This window comes from Natator depressus, chromosome 2 (assembly GCF_965152275.1).
Source record: "Natator depressus isolate rNatDep1 chromosome 2, rNatDep2.hap1, whole genome shotgun sequence".
Lineage (NCBI taxonomy): Eukaryota > Metazoa > Chordata > Testudines > Cheloniidae > Natator > Natator depressus.
The window spans coordinates 83,017,206-83,035,272 of NC_134235.1; the positions used below are offsets into that span (position 1 = coordinate 83,017,206).

At 44.4% G+C, this 18,067-nt stretch overlaps 1 protein-coding gene across 2 annotated transcripts in view; it reads right to left on the reverse strand.

The window, feature by feature from the left end:
• Positions 1–18,067, reverse strand: part of MYOM1 (myomesin 1) — a 107,566-nt gene that overhangs the window by 58,984 nt on the left and 30,515 nt on the right. For both annotated transcript variants that reach the window (XM_074944548.1, XM_074944547.1), the window contains exons 6-12: positions 15,295–15,387; positions 11,917–12,005; positions 11,727–11,789; positions 10,598–10,762; positions 9,485–9,646; positions 2,964–3,105; positions 569–768 (exon numbers count right to left, since the gene is read on the reverse strand). In XM_074944548.1, coding sequence (XP_074800649.1) covers positions 569–768; positions 2,964–3,105; positions 9,485–9,646; positions 10,598–10,762; positions 11,727–11,789; positions 11,917–12,005; positions 15,295–15,387 — 914 coding nt within the window. The remainder of the gene's footprint in view (positions 1–568; positions 769–2,963; positions 3,106–9,484; positions 9,647–10,597; positions 10,763–11,726; positions 11,790–11,916; positions 12,006–15,294; positions 15,388–18,067) is intronic.

An 18,067-nucleotide genomic window follows, 5' to 3' on the forward strand; every position in this document is an offset into this window, starting at 1 on the left:
CCTTCAAGCTTGGGGGGGTTTCTTGGTAAATCCAAGTTTACAAAACATATTTTGTTTTTGCATTGCTCCCTCTTGTGGAAACTTTGAGGGCTTACAAAACAAATGTGCATATATTCTTGCAGGAGATAAAATTTCTTAAGCCTCTTAGGGCAGTGGCTCTTAACCTTTCCAGATTAATGTACCCTTTTTAGGAGTCTGATTTGTTTTGCGTACCCCAAGTTTCACCTCACTTAAAAACTACTTGCTTACAAAAATACATAAAAGACATAAAAATTTGAAAGTGTCACAGTGCACTATTACCAAAAAATTGCTTACTTTCTCATTTTTATCATTTGGAATATAAATATAGTACTTGCATTTCCATGTATAGTATATTGAGCAATATAAACAAGTAATTGTCTATATGAAATTTTAGTTTGTATTGACTTCGCTAGTGCTTTTTATGTAGCCTGTTGTAAAACTAGGCAGATATCTAGATGAGTTGATCTACCCCATGGAAGACCTCTGCATGCCCCCAGCGATATGCGTACCCCTAGTTGTCTTAGGGAATATATTGAAAAACTCTTACTTCTAAGCCTAGCTCTGTCGGCAGGATCCAGAGCTGCCACAGGCTCAGAAACCCGGGACGGTATGCTAATTCCAGCTTTATTCACAGCCCGGACTCGAAATATATAGGAGCGACCTTCTATCAAACCGGTGACAGGAAAACGAGCAAACTTCACCGGAGTCTCATTGCACTGGGACCAGTGAGTGGTGCCAACCTCACATCTGAAAAAACAAACATTTCAAGAAGTACTGAAGAGGGAAAGAGAAAGAGAACTCTGAGCACACACCCCTAATACTCCAAACAGCTGTTCATGTACATTGTTGATCCTACCAGCCTGCCTAGCAGCTTCACATCTTGCCAACATAAAAACACCCTCACAAAGCGCTAAGGGCTCAAGTGCCTTATGTGAATGCTGGCACTAAATCCCCTGCAGCTGCATTGCTTCTTTCCTGAGATAGAGAAAAAGAAACGTAACGCTATTCACTGATTAAACACTTTAAAGTGTGCCTCAGGATTTTCAATGAGAGTTTCAGATTCAGCATGGGAAATGAAACACACAACTCCCCTTCCTGTTTATAGGCGATGAACTCCTCCGCCTTTGCACTGAAAATTTACATCCTCTACTGAACAGCCAGCAAATATAATTGGCTTCATGGGACATAAAAACATATGCTGTGTGTTCTGTGACAAGGTGGATGGACCCCACACAGCACCTAGATGGGATAGGGTAAAAAACCCTCTAGCATATAGTCAGACATGACAGCACATTGAGTGCTGCCAGGATTATCAAGGGAGGCAGTGACTGCAAGCAGTGCATAGCAAGGCTTAGTTGTCCAGCAATAGTTCCATGGCAAAATGCTGGTGAGCCTACCAGGCAGCAATAACCTGAGTCTCTGGGGAAGAGAAATGTAATTCACAGCAGGGAAGGCGTTCAGGAGAGGCTGAGGATTTTTGGAAGCCAGGCTGGTGATCTAATTAATTTGTTTCCTGCTATGCACATTAAAGCTGAAAGAAACTCTGCACTTCTCTCATTCTTGAACTATGGGCTGAAGGAAGCTTTTTTCCTTGTGAGGAATCAGTTATGGAAAAGCCAGTTTGTCTCATTAGAAACCCAGCAATGCAGGTTCATTTTGTCTTATCTGTCACTGCTGTAGCCAGCCCATCTGTACTCATGATATATAACAAGACAAAGCTCTATCTTCACTGGCCTCCCAGTTTCTAGGAACATGATAAATAAGAAGATAAACTAGCAGCTCCATTAACATTTTTGTTGCCTCTGAAATAACCAAAAGAATATGTGATTGAATTGAACTTATTGATATACTTAGACCTGCCCCACAGTCTAGGTCTCTCATTATAAATCCTTATACACACTTCTGAATAAGCAACATTCAATCACTGATTAGTGTTGCCAACTCTCATGATTTTATCAGGAGTCTTACAATATTTGGTGTATTCCGTAAAGCCCTACTCCTGGAATCCTGTGATTACATGTCAGAATAGCTGGGTGGCTGGGTGAGGCAGAAGCAGACACAGGTTGAAGCAGGGACTGGCTAGTGTGGAAACAGGGACGAGCTACAGCAGGAGCATAGGCAGGCTGTCAGAACTACTAGGCCATGAGAATGCTCCTAGCCAGGTAATAATGTTGAACAGAGTGGCGAGACTGCCTCGCTTAGGAGCTTATGTACCTGCTTTGGGATCACGTGGGTAGGTCCTCACTGTGGATTGGCTGAACCCTGGTCGAATGGCATGGGCCCTATCACAAGACCTGCAGCAAATTGCCTCTGATGACTCATCACGCTCTCTGGATCAGGGATGACTTAGGTTTAAACAGGCTCTGGGGTAACTCAGAAATGACTCATCACATAATGTGAGCATCTCAGCTTTCATTCTTTTAAAAAGTAATTTGCAGAGAAAAGATTGGCAACATGGTCTGAGCGCACCCCAAAGGTTCAGAAACCAAGAGGCAAATACAAAGAACTCAGCATGTATTATCTGAAAGCCAATATAATGATTTTTTGGTGCTTGACATGATTTTTGAATACTTGGGGTTGGCAATACTGCAGAAGGAATCCCAGGCTGACACATTAAGGGCCTGATTCTGCAAATTACCCAGGACTGTCTGCATGGTACTGAGGACTCGACTCCCACTGAAATCAGGGGGAATACAGGGTAAGGAGCAACTCACAAGATTATTTCCTAAATAATTAAGGGCCCAATCCAACTCCCACTAAACTTAGTGGAAATAAAATTAGGCCCTAGGAGTCTGAATCTGAAATAGAAAAGCAGCATTTGCAGCTATCAAGAAGAGCTACAAATGACGATATCACATTTTATGCCACTAAATTATTATTAGGCTGTTGAATAACAATGATCAGCAATACAGTAGTAGGTATAGTTTGACATAAATACTGACTTATCAATAAAGTATCCAAGGATGGGACTTCCTCCATCAACAGCAGGTTGTTTCCAGGAGACGATGACATAATCTTTGTTAGCATCCAAGCACTCCACATCCAGTGGTGAAGCTGGGGCTCCTGGCATTTCAGCATCTGCATCTATGAAGATGGAGATTTACGTTTTTAAATCTGAGTCACAGTTTTTTCAAGTTTCAGAGTAGCAGCCGTGTTAGTCTGTATCCGCAAAAAAAAAAAGGAGTACTTGTGGCACCTTAGAGACTAACAAATTTATTTGAGCATAAGCTTTTGTGAGCTACAGCTCACTGGTTACTCTTTAAGAGCCAAACTTTGTTCCCATTGAAACCAATGAAAGTTTTACCACTCACTTCAGTGGGACCAGGATTGGGTCCTATGTCTTCCTTATTATTATAGATTTCTTTTTCTTTTATCAATATTTACTAACACCCAGTGATCGAGGCCCTCTAAAACAAACCAAATCAGGAATCTTGCATCTTGATTAAGATGCTGCCATACTTCAAGTGAAACCTATTGAGTGATTAAATGTCATCCTGTTGCTTTATTGAAGTAAAATATCAAACTCTATTCTCTTAGCACTGGACAGTAGCTCAGGCAATGTTGTTTGGATCTAGAGTGTTGTAGTTTTCAAGGACAAAAAGTGATACAGTACACTTTTATGAGCTCACTGACATGTTTTATGATGAAATTACAAGTTGATGAAATGTTATTAGGTCTCAGACCCCCCACCCCACCCCCAACCCCAGCTACAGCTGGGTAGACAGAGTGCCCCCCTTAAAAGGTATGGTTTTAACCAGGCCGCCCCTGGAAACAATCATCTTCATGAAATGCTTGTTTGCTAGACTCCTGAATTTGTGGGGTGCGGGAGAGGATGTATTTTGTTAGGACACACAACTCTATTTTAGATGGATGAACTGTGGTGTGTTATCTAGGAAGGATAACAGAAACATTGATGGATTCCATAAGAAGGCTGGATAAAATAAATAACCAGAAACCAATCCCAAACTCAGTCCAAGCCATTCTTTGAAATTTGAAAACTTCTGAATGAAAACTTTTTCATTCAAAAAGTGAATATAAATGGCAATTTCTTATTTCCTTTCTCATTTTCAAACCCCCCCGCACCCTCCCTTCATTCCTTGATCTAGCTGGGCTTGGAAGAAAAGCTATTCTTGTAGGATATTCAGTCCACTAAGAGGCAGGAATCACTGGGCCTGGCATAAGAAACTTATTCTCTTGAGCTTTCCAGCCCAATTTTTTCAGACTGAAGGCAGGGCCGGATAAACCTTTTGTGGGCCCAGTGTCAAACATATTTGTGGGCCCCCATGGCGGCAATGAGGCATGGCGTGGGGAGACGGGAGGGGTCAGTCCCCGGAGTGAAGGGCCGGTTGGGGACAATTGGGCCCAGCCCAGCATGAGGGCACCGTTTACAAACTGGCAGCCACCAGACGCACACTGGCCTGCCTGGCCCTGTGCCATGTGGGCTGGGCCTGTGCTGCCAGTGCGCCCCTTTCCCTCAGGGGTGGGCTTGTGCCACATACCACATTGCATCCCTGCCCAGTGCCTCCCTGCCCCCTATGCCCAGTGCCCACATACCCAGATCCACCCAACAAGCCCCTATATCCGGTGCCCCCCCACCAGAGACCCCCTCCCCACAGACCCCTCCAGCACAACTGCACAGCACCTTGCAAACCTCCACCACCACGCCCAGCATCTCCCCATCCACAGACCCCCCCAGTACCCCACCCACAGCCCCACCACCACAACTGCACAGCACCCAACATAGACTCCCCCACAGCCCAGTGTCACAAAACACACAGACCTCCCCCACCTCCCACTGCCCAGCACCCCCCCCACAGGTCCCCCTATGCCCTGCACCCCAAAACACACAACCATCCCCCACTGCCCACGCCCCCCTCACAGACTCCCCACTACCTAGTGTCCCAAAATACACAAACCTCCTGCATCCATCCGCTGCCCAGCCACAGGCCCCAGAGACCCACTCTCCTGTGCCCTGCCCCCTGGCCGCACTCACCGGCCCTGCTGGGAGGTGACCGAGTCTGCTGGGCTGAATCAGCAGTGCAGCCAGGGCCCGTCCCGGGGCGGGGAGCGTTCTGGCCCCTCAGGAGCAGTGCGATCAGCCAGGCCGCAACAGGAGTGGGCCTGTCCAGGATGGGCAACCCACTTGCCTGACAGAGCCCAGCCAAGCCCCCCCCGTGCTACTCCCCCAGCCGGCAGAGACCAGACCAGCCTCTGCACCGGTCCCAGGTGGGCAGGTGGTGCCCCACAGGTGGTGGATAGCAGAGACAGCTCGGAGCTGGAGCCGCACTGGGGAGCTAGGTAGACCCCTGGGACGTAACTCCTGAGAGCTCACCTGGCCTGGCCACGCCCACCAGCCAGCAGCCCTGCCCAGCCCACATGGCAGAGCCTGGGTGCTGGGCAGCAAGACCTGGGTGCTAGACTGCCCTGGGCAAGGGGCCAGACCCAGCCATGTGGATGGGTTAGACAGGTCTGTAATGGGTCCCTTCCCAGTATGGACCTGGCGCCCCTGTGCCTTTGGTGCCATTGTAAACCCCGAACTGACTGAAGGGGTTTGATTCTGGTCTCACTTCCACTGGTGTGAATCAGGAGTAAATACACTGAAGTCAACAGTGCAAATCCAGAATAAATGGGAGGACATTTAGGCACAAGGAATTCAGATAATCACAAGGATGCTTATCAAGAAAGACCCTTTGAGGTCTATCTATTAGTACTTTAGACAGACTCATTTTGGAAAATAAATTGAAGGGTATATATGTACTTCCTGTCAAATGTTTGTTACAAGTCTGGGCCTATGTGTCAGAGGAGCCCTGATTTTGATTCTGTGGAGTCTGTTTTTAGGAAAACCTTATCTAAAACTTTAAATGCTGAAGTGCAGTGCTAGGTATAGGGGGGCTGAAATTGTTTATGCAACTGTATCCTCATTTGTGGGACATGACTTGTTTGTGTAGCTGTATGTTTATTAGCATATTTGTGGGGAAAATAAACATTTTGTAACCTTTCCAAGAAGTCCATGTGACAGGTTTTCATAGAAGAGGCATTGTTTCTTTCTAGATCAACATCAACTTGTCCAATTACTCCTGGCATTTTACCAGTCCTGTTGTGATCTACTTCACAGGACAGGGGCATGGGTTAGGGCTAGACAAAAAGGAGCCTCACACTTGAAGGAAAACAGTACATCTCTGCTAAGTAAACATTTTTTACACTATCTAGAGTCAAAAGTTTTAAAACTGCTGGATCCGAGGGTATTATAGCATTTTATATCATTCATTATAATGATCTTATTTATAATAAGTTTCCAACCCTTATTCTTTCTAGCTCCAAAACAACAACACAAAAAGATTATTCAGCACTCTAAATTAAAGCTTTGGAAAAGACGATATTACACTGTATTTCCTTGAAGGTATTCCTTGCAATTCGGGAGGTTTTGGAACTATGCCAGTGTTACTGAGCCTGGCTTCTATATGACTTTTTTCCTGTTCTATCACAGCATTGGTGTTATCTTTAAAAACTACTATTTACACAATACATAATCCATTAAATATAACTCAATAATAAAAATTATTAATAGCAATAATAGTAAATCTTCAATGTACGTCTAGCGGTCAACATTTAAAAGCCTTTAATTGCCAATATTTACACATAGGGCACTGCCAAATTCACAGCCATGAAAAACGTGTCACAGACCATGAAATCTGGTCTCACCCCGTGAAATCTGGACTTTTGTGTACTTTTGCCCTACCCTTCAGAGCTGGGCAGCTGGAGAGCAGAAGCTGCTGGTCAGGCGCCCAGGTCTGAAGGCAGCGCCACCACCAGCAGCGCAGAAGTAAGGATGGCAGTACGGCTGCCACCATAACATGCCACCCTTACCTCTGTGCTGCTGCTGATGGGGTGCATCCTTCAGAGCTAGGCACTGGGCCGGCAGCCGCCGCTCTTTGGCACTGAGCTCTGAAGGCAGTGCAGAAGAAAGGGTGGCAATACCACTGCCCCCCTACAATAGCTTTGCAACCTCCTTTTTGGTTGGGACCCCCAGTCTGAGAAACAACTGAGTCTTAAGCGCTTTACATGTTTATATTTTGCTGGTTTTAAAAATACATACTCCTGGTTGTTACAACACCGTGAAATTTAAGATTTAAATATCTGAAACCATGAAATTCAAGATTTTTAAAATGCTACGACCATGAAATTTACAAAAATGGACCTTGAATTTGGTAGGGCCCTACAAATAGTGGTATCTGAAGTACGACACTTCCTCTCCAGTAGTTAGATGAGGAAATAACTGTGGTAAAACTCCCACTGATTTCAATGGGGCCAGAATTTGAACCCGACTGCCTGTTAGCAAATGCTGACTTGTTAATGGTGACCACTGTACAGTAGTATAGAAGGCTCACAAAACACTTCAGAACCTTTACTAATGCACTTACAATAGAGGCCTGACCCTCACAAGTTGGGGGCCTCTAGATGGGGATTTTTATAAGGGCAACCACTTCAGAGTAAATACGGCAGCTGATGAACTGTATGTAGCATCATTACACAACTGTTTAGGACAGGAAGTGAAGTATGTATTATCCAATTGAAACTGTAGGGGGAATTTAAATAAGCGAGACTGTAATTCACCTAATTTGAATTTGCCAAGATACCAAAGCTACATCCATACTCTTGCAAAAAGTGCTATGTGACCTTTAATGGTCACAATTGGTTAAGACCTAAATTCTCTGTCTCATCCAAGAGATGCAATAGTAACAAAAATGATAATTTATGTATATACCAACACAACTTTTGATATGTCTGTTCCCACCTTTCTACTTTGTTGTGAGGTCACAAACAAACATTTTGATGGCTTCTTTCTACAATTTGTGAGCACGACTGCTTTAGTCATGATCTCCAAGCAGGCTGTAATCTGCATATCGCCAGGTTCTGCTATATTTGGCAAAGTGGCGCCATTCTGGGCATGTTCAGAGAGCCAAGAATTTCCAGAGCCTTTAGGATTAGCATTACACACTTCAGCTGCCTTCAGCAGCTGAGACAGATATAGAATCAGTGCATGGACCAGTGAAATTTGATAATCAAGGCTCTTTTTAAAGGGACATTCTCTCTAAGAGAAAATCTAGGAAGTTTATCAATGTACAAGAATATAAAACCAAGACAGAAAACTAATCTTTTAGTGGGTTTTGAATTTTAAATAAACTTCTACACTTTACTTGCCTCCTAAACTTGCTAATGTACATTAACTTATTACACTGTCTGTTAAAGAGAGCCAGAGAGTTATTGTACAGCATCTTAGTCAAAACAATGGGCTGTAGTTAGCAACAAAATGGCCAAAATAATACATTCATAATTTGTAACATGGGTTTCTCCTCTTTATCATTAGTGCTCATCACTGTTCACAGGCTACTATGGTCAAAGGGTTGTATAACTGCATCAGTGAATTTCTTCATATGAATAACGGTGCTATCACAGAGGTGGGCAAACTATGGCCTGCAGGCCACATCTGGCCTGCGGGACCCTCCTGCCCCTGAGCTCCTGGCCCGGGAGGCTAGCCCCTGGCCCCTCTCCCCTGTTGTTCCCCCTCCCCCGCAGCCTCAGCATGCTGCGTCGCTGGAGCAATGCTCTGGGCAGCCGGGCAGCACCGTTGCAGAGCCGCAGCCTGACCCGGTGCTCTGGGCGGCACGGCTGTAGCGCCACCAGTCATCAGTGCTCCAGGCAGCACGGTAAGGGGGCAGGGAGCAGTGGGGGGTTGGATAGGGGGAAGGGGAGTTCGGGGTGGTGGTCAGGAGGTGGGGGTGTGGATGGGGTTGGGGCGGTCAGAGGGCGAGGAACAGGGGCAGGGGCCCCGGGGGGCAGTCAGGAATGGGGGGGGGTTGGATGGGGTGGCAGTGCGCAGTCAGGGGTGGGGGGTCCGGGGGTGGTCAGGGGACAGGGAGGAGGGGGTGGTGGATGGGGCACGAGTCCCGGGGGGGCCATCACAGGACAGGGAACAGGGGGGGTTGGATGGGGCAGGAGTCCCGGGGGAGCTGTCAGGGAGTGAGAAGTTGGGGGGTCAGATAGAAGGTGGGGACCAGGCCACGCCTGGCTCTCTGGGGAGACACAGCCTCCCCTAACTGTCCCTCCACAAAATTTTGGAAACCCAATGTGGCCCTCAGGCCAAAAAGTTTGCCTGCCCCTGTGCTACCAGGAGGGTCCAAAGACCCTCAAATACACGGCGGTACCACCCAGATATGAGGAATCTTATCAAGTTTTCCATACGACAATAATGGGAAATTATAATGCTAAACAACTGACATTTCTTCAGTGTCACAGCATTTTGTCCATGTTTATTAACCAGCTCTTTAAAAGCATCTCACAGTTTTCAATAGTTACACTGTTTTCATTTGAAAAAAAAAAAGCTGCAATTAATGAGATTGACTTCTCCTCGCTTTTTTTAGTTATCCTGCTTTCTTCATAGGGTAACATCACCAGATCTTACCTTGAACAAAGACATAAGCACTGTATTGTTCATAGTAGTCCCCCATGATCACACGAAGAGTGTAAAGACCCTCATCCTCCTTGTTAGCATGAGCAAGGGTTAACGTAGCCCGCTCCCCACTCCAATGCATCTGGACCCACTTGGATGGTGTAATAAGAACACCTAGAAATTAGAGAGTTCTATAATGAGAGATGACTGAATTGAATCTATTCCTAAATACAATGAAACCTGTACAAGAGATCATCCTTACTAGACAACTTCCTGTCCTAAAAGACAGGTTTCAGAGTAACAGCCGTGTTAGTCTGTATTCGCAAAAAGAAAAGGAGTACTTGTGGCACCTTAGAGACTAACCAATTTATTTCTCGGGTGAGAAAACCTGGATTTGTGCTGGAAATGGCCCAACTTGATGATCACTTTAGATAAGCTATTACCAGCAGGAGAGTGGGGTGGGAGGAGGTATTGTTTCATGGTCTCTGTGTATATAATGTCTTCTGCAGTTTCCACAGTATGCATCCGATGAAGTGAGCTGTAGCTCACGAAAGCTCATGCTCAAATAAATTGGTTAGTCTCTAAGGTGCCACAAGTACTCCTTTTCTTTTTGTCCTAAAAGAAAATCACAAAAGTATCCTTAATTCTTCTCTCATACCAATTTTACACTGACTTTAGTGATCTAATTCCATTAAGCAACTGATTTTTCTCAGTCTCTGGAGTGATCAGTAAAGAGAGATTTCAGCATATCAATGAATAACAAAAGTCACAAGCACTGAATGGCTATATAAATACTACAGCTGGTTGAAATGTTTCAGATTTAAAAATATTGAAAAGAAATGGGAAAAATTCAAAAATATTTTCCCAAACTTTTCCCCTCATTTTTGACCAACTGTAGAGCTAATTGAAATTTTTTGCATTTCAAAATGTTGCCATTTTTAAAAAAAATTTTAAAAAGGGAAAATTTTGAAAAAAAATCATTAACATTTCCCTCTCGTTTTTATACCATATCTTACAGCTATAATGTACCCTTATATTTCCTCTTTTCATTCTTCAATTGGATATGAAAGGGAATGAAGCTCTCTGTCAGACAAGTTTAAAATTCATCTTGTAATATGTGCTTACCATTCCTATACCACTGGATCTCTGGGTGGAAGCGCTTAATGTCGGGATGAATGATAACCGTACAACCCAGACTCATTGTCTCTCCTTCTCTCCCAAAGGATACCTCAAACTTGTCAACAAAGTGGATTTCAAACTTGGAAGCATAGCCATGGGGGCTAACACCAACTGTGTAAAGAAAATTGTCTGATTATTTAATTTTTTATCCTTTTGTAGGGATAAATGACAAAAACCAGCAAAAGCTACTGTATATAAATGGCACCTTCTATATTTTTATAGCAGATCCCGCACATTATTACTACATTGTCACAATAATAATAATAAAAACACCCCAAATCCCTCTTTCAAATCTTCCAAATACAGAGCTCCCAGCACCTTGCAAAAGCAGGTCCAATATACATTATTTAGGTGAGCAGCATTGCTACAACTCCTCAAACTTCAATGTACTTATGTAAACCTTTAAAGTAATTCTCAATGTAAGGCCAGATCCTCAGCTGGTGTAAATCAGCATATCCCCATCAGTTTTGGTAGAGCTAGTTGGATACCAGCTGAGGATCTGTCCCACTGATTACTTATACCTAGAATACTTAACTTCGGGTTCTGACTATTTGATCTCTATTACTTGTCCTCCTGAAATCATGAAATCTCAGAAGTTAGAGATGAACAAAAGCTATCAAGTCATCCAGTCCCTCCCATGAAGCCAATGCAAGACTGTCCTCTAATGTTTTATCCAGTCGAGTCTTACAGATTTCAAGGATGAGGCTTCCTCCTCTTTCTTTGATCGTTTATATTCCAGATCTAAGTGTAATGCCAAAGGTATAAACACAAAGTATGTATCAGTATCTATCTCACTATTCCAACTGATAAGTACAGTAGACAGTTGTAAAATAAACAGAAATTGCTGTGGACACCAAGAGATAACCAGTTTATATCTTACAGGGTCTGATTTTCAGAGGTGCTGAGCATCTGCTGCTCTCACTAACTTCAACTGAAGTTGCGGCTGCTCAGAGCTTCTGAAAATCAGACCCATTTTGTTTCTAAACAGTGTCACCAAATAATCTCCTCGGTTGTTTTGTCACAATGTCACAATTTTAAAAGGATTAGGTCAGGCAAACACATTTTTTGAACTTACAGCTGAGAGGCATGGTAAAAGTTCCAGCATGAAAATAACTTTCATCAAACTCTCCCTTATATCCTATAAAAAAGAGAACAACTCTAGTCACCAATTGCCTAGAAGTAATCAGCACTTTGAGCCATGTAAACAGAATTTTTAATGTGCCCCCTCAAAGAAAAATCAAAGGAAATATGTCCTGCAAACCTACTCTTTACCACAAGGGAAGCATAAGCTGAAAGTTCTCCTTTAACATTCATGGCAGAAGCTCGATACTGAGCGGTGTCTTCAAAATCACATCTGAAATGATGCAAATGATTAGGCAGGGCACCTAGTACTCTTTGACATTTCTAGGATCTATGTCTGATATCAAAACATCATTTTCTAAACATTATTTTCACAACGTAATATAGCAAATGGTTACTCAGTGTTGATTTAAATGCTTTTCTCTCTGATTCAGTTAACAAGGGACCTAAACCTTACTCAGGTAAAATTCCGATTGAAGTCAATATAAATTACACCCGATTAAACTTAGAAGGTCATTGATTTAAATGGATTTTGAAGCAGGCCATGAGTGAGGAGTGCAGGATGGGTCCTTATGAGATTTTTTGAAAGCACAAGCCTCCTTTACTCATTAACTAGAAGAAGTGAATTGGTCTTAAAAGTAAATTTGCTTGAACCTTTACCCATCCTCCATAATGACTTGAACTTAAATGTTCATTATGCTTGGATTCACTTGTATGACTTGCTTATCTCCCTCCTTCATTCTCTTCAGCAACCAGCATGGCTGTGCTTTCTTACCTATAACTAAGGCTACGTTTTAGTCATGGGTATTTTTAGTAAAAGTAATGGAGAGATCCTGGGCAGTAAACAGAAATTCACGGCCCGTGACCTGACCATGATTTTTACTATATACTCTGTACTAAAATTTGGGGTGAGGGGGCTGTTTGGGGGGCACCACAGGTGCTAGGGGAGGTGGCCCGGAGACCCCGCAGGTGCTGGAGGGGGGGTGTTGGTGGAGCTGGAGCAGGCTTCCTACCTACCTCCTGAGAAGCAGCGACCTCCAGCTCCTAGCTCCATGTGCTGCCTCTGCTCCGCCCCAAGTCCCAGTTCTGCCGCTCCCATTGGTTGGGAACCACTGCCAATGTGAGCTGCAGGGGCGGTGCCTGTGGGCGGAGGCAGCATGTGGAGCTAGGAGCTGAGTGAGCAAAGCTCCTGTCGCCCTTCCGGGGAGGCCCCTCCCTCCCAGGTAAGCACCGTCCCGCACCCCAACCCCCAGCTCTGAGCCCCCCCCCCACACCCAAACTCCTACTGCTGCGGGGGCCCCGAGACTGCCCCAGCAGCAGCCAGTGCAACTGGCCCAGGGGCTGCCCGAACTGCTCAGGCCTCTCCTGGGCCATCCACATGGGCCTCTGCAGAAGTCACAGAATCCATGACTTCTGTGATCTCTGTGACAAACACGGAGTCTTACCTATAACTTCTTATTAGATCCCCATTCCTCTTTCCCTTCTTCAAACCCTTCAGTAGCACCTATTCCGTCCATGCAAACATCCAATTAGTTCCCCAGTTCACCCTTCACACAACTTTACTGATCATGTCCAAACACCAATCATATTCCATCTGTTTTGTCCTTGTCTGTGCTGAATTCAAATGTCAAACTCTCTGGAGCACTTAGTCCAGAGAGCACAAAGTAGAATTCAGTAGAGGCCAGAGGCCAGCAGAAACTCTTCCAGAGCGATTGGAGAGCAGCAGGGAATTTAAAAGGATTCAGGGAATTAACTGAATGGTGGGGACAGGGAAGAGGCTGAGTGGTTATTGAAGAAAAGTGGTCTTTATAGGGTTTCTTTGTTTCTTAATTCTTTAAACCTTTCCGCAGGCTCCTAATTAAATTTCCTAACTAAAACTGTACCTTGCTGACATTTTTCTTCACAGTAGAACTTCACTACAGTTAAGCACAATTTTGTTTTGCCAGTCAAAGCATCTCAGTAAAGAATCTACTAAATTGTAGTCTGAAAAGTTTTGGGATGCAATCCTGAGGTCCTTACCTAGTATTTGGTTAGTACTCACTCAGCCCATACTCACACTGGGCCAAATGCTGAGCTACTTATTCCCCTTCCTATCCACTTTTACTTAGTCCATACTCATGAACTCCCATTGACTTCAATGGAAACAAGATCAAGCCCTTGATTATTGTGAAGAAGGTGCTTGATTCTCCCCTCACTAGTTTTTACATCAATACAACACCATTTAACCAAACTGATTCACTCCTGATATAATAAGAGAAGAATCAGATCCAGTATTCCTTACAAATGGTTTGATACTGTGACGTGCTAAATACTTTCAGCTTTCATTGGGAGGAGCTCAGCATCTTCCCAGATGTTTTACAGATGCCAAAGAGCCCAGGGAAGGTTCACTTTTATTCATTTGAGCAAATTCTCTGAATTTCACCTGGTACGATGTGCAAGGAGTGTGTGCGTGTTTCTTTATTTAATTAACATACTAATACTTTTCTCCATTATGTGGATATGGAAAGTAAAGATAAACAAATAAAAAACCTTGCCTAGATGTTCAAACAATTGTTTAAGATTCAAATAAGCTAGCGCAAGAAATAAAGCTGAATTAAATATATAAACAGGTTAAAACCGTTGGGAACATAATGTTGAAGAGATAAGTATTTCTAACTGGTATTGTTAGTAAATATTAAGTTTCTCCAGGACTCAAATCCTATCTACTGGAGGAATAATTATTTTAAAATGTCTCTTTGAAGTTCAGGATGAGAATCAATGAATAGAAGAAGTAGAAAAAAAAACAAAGGTACTTATTATTATCCCAGGGATGTTGTCCATGTTATAATATCCCGCAGAGAGATCTAATGTGGGACCTATGAGAACTGTTTGGTGAACTCTGTAAACTCCATTTTCAAATGTGAGAATCTTACTAGGATGTCCAAATCTCACATCTGTATGCTCCAGTCAGCACTTAGGCACCTAAAGTAGGCACTTGAATGCTGAAGGCAGAACTGATCACTCAAGGAGCTCACATTACAAAGAGATCTCCATGTTTCAATTTTTCTTGAATACAGGCAACTGCAAAAAATTTCCTATTTGGATGAGGAATATTGCTAAAACCCTTCTTATGTCTGTGTGCGTGGCGCCCAATGCTGTTCGTTTCTCTAAGACTAACGCCCAAGATTTGTATTTGAAAATAGAGCTAAATAAATCATCAAATATTGTACTTGTCACAACTGTAAGCCTGCACAATATTATTTATCATGTTTATACTGTAAATGGGAGGAGAAGAAGGTGGCAGAGGTTATCAAAAGTAGCCCAAGTATTTATGACTCAACTATAAATTGAACTACAATCCAGCTATAACTCACTTAGGAAGACTGCTTATCCTTGATAGATGAAAACCAGAGCTTCTTGCATTTTTAGGAGACACTATTCTGCTCAACTGTACCAATTTGGTGGCTCTTATCCCTCGACTCCCAAGAGACACACACACACACACACACACACACACACTAGGCAGTGGTAAATCAACAGTAACATTTTTACTGAAATCATTTAATTATCTGGTACTCCCTTACTTGTTAATCTCCAGTGAGTGCATCCCATATCGACTTTCAATGATATACTTGCCAGGGTGAGTATGCACATTGATGGGCACATTGTTCTTGTACCTATGGAACAAAAAGATAGAATATAGTAATCTGAAGTGTAAATCATTTACAATAAAAGGGCAAATGCTTGGTATTGGTTACAATCTATACCATATTATTAATGAGTAGCAGAGCCACAAGTGAGATATTTCAGACCTCTATATATCAATGACAATAACAACTCTGTGGCTCCCTACACCACCATATATTCAGTCTAAAGCCTAGACTACACTTAAAACTTATGTTACCAATCTATGCTGGTATTAACCCCCAGGTAGACTCGGTTATACCCACAAAAAAGCCCTTCTTCCAGTATAGCTTATTTCATTTGGGAAACCAGTATAATAGTGTTTTTAAATCACTTTTGAAACAGATCAAGCCAAAGCTATCTCTGCTAATCAACCCTTATATTGAAAGTTGCCTTTCAAGTCTTCCTACTGTTTGGAATAACAGACATTACCCACACCAGCAAACCTATGGACAAAGGGTAAGTGGGGGGTTTTCAAAAATGCTTAAGTGAGTTACCATCACAAGTCCCATTAATTTTCAGTCTGATCTTCCTCTCAGTGCAAAGTCTAAGGAGATGGGTTTGGTGCAAAGGGCATTCCACAGGGATCGGGGGTGAAGGAGTCCTATCTCTCAGATTGTGTGCAAGACCAGAGTTGTTTGATGGGCACTGTTGCCCTGCTATTCTAGTATCCTGTCTTACAGGGAACAATGATCAGAAGATCTACATAACAGTGGATCCACCGGCCACCACTTCTTCCCTGGACTAGCTAGTGGTGCTTCCCAACTATATTGTGGAAGGGGACTGTTGCCCCCTTACTAACATTCAGTGGGGGTGTCTTAGTTGCTAGCTCCCAGTACTAAAAAGGGGGAAGGGTCAATGGGGAATCAGGACCCTGAGACTGACAGCTCCCAGGAACAATGGGGAGAAGCTAGTGCTCCAGGTCAGCCTGAATGACAGGGCAGGCAGGCTAATCAGGGAGTCAAGAGGCCAGGGAGGTCCCCTCCTCCGTGTGAGCTGGATTTGCCTGGGTCAGGCAGAATGGAGATGAGCTAAGGAGAAAGCAGGGGCTAAGCTGGGTATCAGAGCTGTGCCAGATCCAAAGGGACCAGAAAAGCAGCCCAGAGAGAGCAGACCCTGTCCTGGGAGCAGAGCTGCAGCCCCAAAGCTAGAGGCACGGCCCAGAGAGAGCAGACTTGCCCTGGGAGCAAAGCTGCAGCAACCAGAGCCAGAGGGGCCAGAAAAGCAGCCCAGGAAGCAGGTCAGTGCTGGGAGCAGAGTCACAGAAGCAGCCTGCAGAGCAGACCTGTCCTGGGAGCAGAGCTGAGCAACCAGAGCCAGAGGGGCCAAAGAAGCAGCCCAGGGAGCTGGAGGCAGAGCAGCAGCAGCAGCAGTGCTGAGACCCAGTGGTGGAGCTGGGGCTGGAGCAGTCCGGAGCTGGGTGCGGTGAGCAGCTGGGGAGAGCGAGGGGGACCCTGGGCAGCGGGCCCAGCACAGGGAGACACCTCAGCCAAGAGGCTCTGCAGGTCAGGCTTGGATCGTAACCCCGGCAGGGCGGGGGCAACATTGGGAAGAAGGGTCCTACCACTTAGAGCCTGAGAGCTGGTGGCCACCACCAGAGCAAGTGTTCAACCCACAGCATCCCTGCAGCACAGCCAGGGCCTGAGAAGAAGGCCTGGGACTTACAAGGAACAGACTGTGAACTGCCCTGACATTCCAGAGACACTGTTTGTGATGTTCCCTGCCACAGAGCGGGGTGATGTGTTTCCCTTAACCTTTCCCATTTTTCCTTATTCTTTTTAAAATTAATTGTTGATTAAATAACTTGCATTTGCTTTAAATTGTATGTAATGGTCAGAGAAGTGCCCAGTGCAGAGAGAGTACCCCAGAGTGGGGACACCCTAGCCCCGTCCTAGGTGACCACAGCAGGATTGGGGGTCGAGCCCCCCAGGAATCCTGGGCCCAGCCTTGTTGGGGTTAGGAGGACTCTGCCAGACAGGAGAGTGAGAGGGGAGTCCTCAAGGGCAGGGAGGCCACTGGGTAAAGGAAGTGGGAGCGAGGACTCGGATCCTTTCGCTAGCCCACTTCACCAGGGTAGTGCAGAAGCCAGGAAAGTTCCCCACAGTAGCGGGACTATTCCCCTGCTTACAATTGCATGGGGATGTGCAGGGAATCTGTTGGCATGGGGATGTGCATCTCTGACCACATGCACTGGCTCCCCCGATAGTAACACACGAAATGGGGGACTTGACCCAGCAAGCTACCAAACACTGTGGCAAGGTTCTGAGCACCCACTGAAGTTTGTAGAAATTGAGGTCATTCAGTGCTCAGCACTGTGCAGGATCAAACCCTAAATGAGTTATACCAGTTTTTAGAATCCTTGCACTCCTTTTCTTTTCATAATCATGTCAGTGAAAAATAAATGATTACATTTTTGGCAGGTTTATATTTGTCTGCCTCACACTTTTGAAGGACCACTTGTTATTTCTGGAAAGTCAAATAAATTCCAGAACAGCCACATCATTAGCAAATGTTGGATCTCAACCAGCCCACTACATTATGCACTAATAACTTTTACTTTCTACTGCAAGTCCCAAATATCCTTGGTTTTCCATATCTTCTTTCCAATGGAGCCAATAAAACTGCATCAGTTAATGAACCTGCATCACACTGTAAGGATTTCTAGAATGAAAG